Source organism: Pundamilia nyererei, unplaced genomic scaffold, assembly GCF_000239375.1.
Source record: "Pundamilia nyererei isolate P.nyererei 1_Seehausen unplaced genomic scaffold, PunNye1.0 scaffold00072, whole genome shotgun sequence".
Taxonomy (NCBI): Eukaryota; Metazoa; Chordata; class Actinopteri; order Cichliformes; family Cichlidae; genus Pundamilia; species Pundamilia nyererei.
In genome coordinates, this window is record NW_005187473.1 from 1,611,522 (window position 1) to 1,615,368 (window position 3,847).

A 3,847-nucleotide genomic window follows, 5' to 3' on the forward strand; every position below is an offset into this window, starting at 1 on the left:
GTGTGTGTGTGTGTGTGTGTGTGTGTGTGTGTGTGTGTGTGTGTGTGTGTGTGTGTGTCCGTGCGCCCTTGAGAAAAAACTGTTTGAGTACACTTTACAGTGGTCCAGTAATGAGTCTGTCAAATTCCTAATTACAGTAGCAAGGTGACACCAATTAACCACTACTGATGTAAATAGAATGCATTCCAAAAGATCAGTGAGGTGCATCACATGGGAGTCCGCAGCAGCCGAATAGAATAGAATAGAATAGAATAGAATAGAATAGAATGGGTTTTACCATCTAAATTGAGCTCCTTGGCTGTTTAAATTCTGGCTTGGCGACTGGCCGGTCACAGTGGTCTGCTGTGTGCGTTTGAGGTGAGTGACTCTAATTGTGATGAATGGTTTACCCATGTAGCACAGAACAAGGTAGAGGAGAAAAAAAGAGAAGGAGACAAAATGGGAGGGAGGGATAAAGTTTAATTTGTGTCAGGTTTTGGTAAACCCATTCATCATTTTGGCCTCTCCTCTCCCCTCTCCCTCTGCTTCCTCCCCTCTCCTACTACTTGGCCCTTCCTCTCACACGCACACATCGCCCAGTGGGAGGAGGTGAGCGGTTACGATGAGAACCTGAACACCATCAGGACGTACCAGGTGTGTAACGTGTTTGAGCCCAGCCAGAACAACTGGCTCCTCACCACTTACATCGACCGGCGTGCGGCGCAACGCATCTACGTGGAGATCCGCTTCACTGTGCGCGACTGTGCCTCCATACCGAGTGTCCTGGGCTCCTGCAAAGAGACGTTCAACCTCTACTACCTAGAGACCGACAGGACTGTTTCAGACGGCATCAAAGGGGTGGAGTACTGGGCCAACGCACCCTTCCTAAAGGTAAACACTTTAGGTAAAAAGAGGGAAAAGGGAGTAAAGATATAGTGTTATTTACAGATTTTTAAAAAGCAACAAAAACCCTATATACCTATTATTGCCTCTTGCATATCTGGAAAGCTTCTCACTGTAGAAGTTCCATTGTGTCCACTTGCACCCATCCAAGTGGAAATTCTCTTGTGTGTCAAAATGGTGACCACTGGACATCATTTTCGTTTTGAGGAAGTGAACAAACTGACAGGGATGTTGCTATGTGTAACAACGCAAAGACGGGATACCCAACACCTTGGGGCTTGAACGTTGTGGTCTTATCAACTAAAACTGCTGGTTCTTAGCTGGAGACCAAGCTCTCATCACCAGTTCCAATCCTCAACTCGCAAGACAAGTTGATGTTTAAGGCCTGTGGTGGTATAACAGAGGGTAAAGTGCAAGCGGTCATTATGGGACTTCCAGGGTATGATCTGAAAATAGCATCTTTGCTGGAAGCTTAAGTGGAAGACGAGAAGAGATTTTGCAACGAGATTAAGTCAGCAATGGTTTTTATTTTCATAAGCAGATTCCAAAAAGTGTTAAATTACACCTTCCTTGTATGTCAGTTCAAAAGAATGAAATCCAAACATTGAACCAGTCCAAAATTGATCAGTAAGTAAGTAAAACTGCAACAAAGGCTAAAAGTATTCACAAATCGTTTTGTAGCCTGAAGCCTTAACCTCCACTCGCTATTAGAATTTAACCCGTATTGACTGAATGTGTTTGTGCTTGTTGAGATTCATAAGTCACCTCTCTACTTAAATGTCATGCTCATGCTCTCATGCATTTGCAATTTCACAGAGACGTTTAATTTTGCCTGGCCACTGTGGAGGTTTATCGGGGGGGGGGGAAGATACAATAACAGCATTTCATAGCATTTGGGCATTAGCGTGTTTACCTGATAGGTAGAAAATCTAAATCAATAAAGAAAACCTTTGTTAAAAATTTATCTTTTTTTCCTTCTTTTTCTCTCTGTCAGGTGGACACCATTGCAGCAGATGAGAGTTTCTCCCAGGTTGATTTTGGAGGCAGGCTGATGAAAGTGAACACAGAAGTGAGAAGTTTTGGGCCTCTGTCCAAAGGCAGAGGTTTCCATTTGGCTTTCCAGGACTTAGGCGCTTGCATGTCGCTTCTGGCCGTCAGGGTATTCTACAAGAAATGCCCCAGCATCGTGCAGAACTTTGCTTTCTTCCCAGAGGTATGAAACAGAGCTAATTGAAATCGGTGGTGATTTTTACGAGAGCTTGGCACAGCCATCGGATGGATATTTAAATGGGATTTTTTAATGATTCTTATTTTGTGCAGACGCTGACCGGAGCAGAGTCCACCTCATTAGTCATCGCCAGAGGAAGCTGCATCCCCAACGCCGAGGAAGTAGACGTGCCCATAAAGCTCTACTGTAATGGAGACGGAGAGTGGATGGTACCCATAGGCAGCTGCAGCTGCAAGGCGGGTTATGAACCTGACAATGGCAATGTGTGCCGAGGTAAATCTGTACATTAACGAGGCCGTGCTAGTTCAAACTGAGCTCGTAAAAAATGAAGATGAAATGAGAACATCAGCAAATACTGCACCGCATCAGTGCACATCACAGGTGCTGCTGTGTGGACTGAACTGATAATCTGTTCTCAGATCTCTGCTGATGACCTTGCTACAGCAAACACTTAAACACGCTGCACATGACTTTCTTGTTATTTTGTAGCAAAAGCTAATAATCCAGTATGACAGCAAATCAATAACCAACAAACACGCGTCTAATATTGAGCCCCAGCAAACATGCTACTGCGGCAATCAATATCTCATAGCATACGTCGACCTCCAACATGGAAATTATTTAATACTATTTTAATCAAAAACATTTCAGCTTTCTTTGTTTATATGTCCCAAATATATGTTTTTTTTTTAAATAAATGGAACTGTATATTTGCTGAGTAAATTCTGGAGGAAATGCAAGTGCTTTATTAGCTCCAGGAGGGAAAAAAAGTGTGTCAGTTTTGGCAGAGTTAACTGAATAATTTCATGCGTGTATATATTTTATGCCCAACCGGGCAGCGCATGATGTTCCATATGTTAATGCTTCTAGAGGCAGACTCGGGTGAACGTGGTGCAGAAATAGCTCCTCTTTCCTCCGTGTTCCAAATATCTCTCTCTCCTTTCCATCCTTTTTATATCTGGCCTTGTTCCCCATTTCCTCTCCGAAGTAGTACCCATCATTTCTTATTCTCCCTGGAGAGTCTCATTCATTTTATGTGTGTGTTTGTGCGTGCATGTGCGTGTATATGTGGTGACTTAGTGAGTGTGTGGTGGGCGTGTGATGTATGTACATATGGTGAAATGATAAGTGAGGCCGCTTCAGCCCATGTTAATTAGTTTAGCGTGTTCTAGTCAGATTAGTCGAGCGCAAATTGGTGGCGAACTGTCACACAGTGTTGGAGAGATAGAAGGGCGTGAGGAAGAATGACGAGAAGGAACAAGTGAAAGGAAAAGAAGAAGCAAAGATAAAGAAAATTAGGGAAAAACCTCCGGAGAGATGAACTGCAAAGTAAGTTTTTTTTAGTTTTTTTTAAAGAGAACAAACCAAGGACATAAAGGTTAAAACTGTGAGATAAAACAGATAGAGAGCCTAAAGACTGAATAGTTTTTCTTCCTGCCTCTGGTAAAATGAATGCAAGTACATGGACTGAAATGTCAGCTTAGCCTTTGTTGTCACTCTCTCTTTTTAACAGAAAAACTTACAGCTTTTGAAAGGGGTAAACTCGTCCTGATTCAAAGAAGATAGTGAATACGTCTGACAGTGTTACAGCTCTATAGAAAAACCACTGCTAAAGGACTAAATTATCAGGTTTACAAGATGTTGGCTATATATAAAAAAAAAAATCCTACGGTGTTTAGCCTTACAATTGATTGATTGATTGATTGAATCTTTATTTTGAACATGTTGAAAAAGTAT

General features: G+C 42.3%; 1 protein-coding gene across 1 annotated transcript in view; it reads left to right on the forward strand.

Annotated features, from left to right (window-relative positions):
• LOC102210927 (ephrin type-B receptor 1-like) overlaps positions 1-3,847 on the forward strand; it is a 124,707-nt gene that overhangs the window by 38,884 nt on the left and 81,976 nt on the right. Inside the window, exons 3-5 of the mRNA XM_005736956.1 lie at positions 580-870; positions 1,877-2,095; positions 2,203-2,383. Coding sequence (XP_005737013.1) covers positions 580-870; positions 1,877-2,095; positions 2,203-2,383 — 691 coding nt within the window. The remainder of the gene's footprint in view (positions 1-579; positions 871-1,876; positions 2,096-2,202; positions 2,384-3,847) is intronic.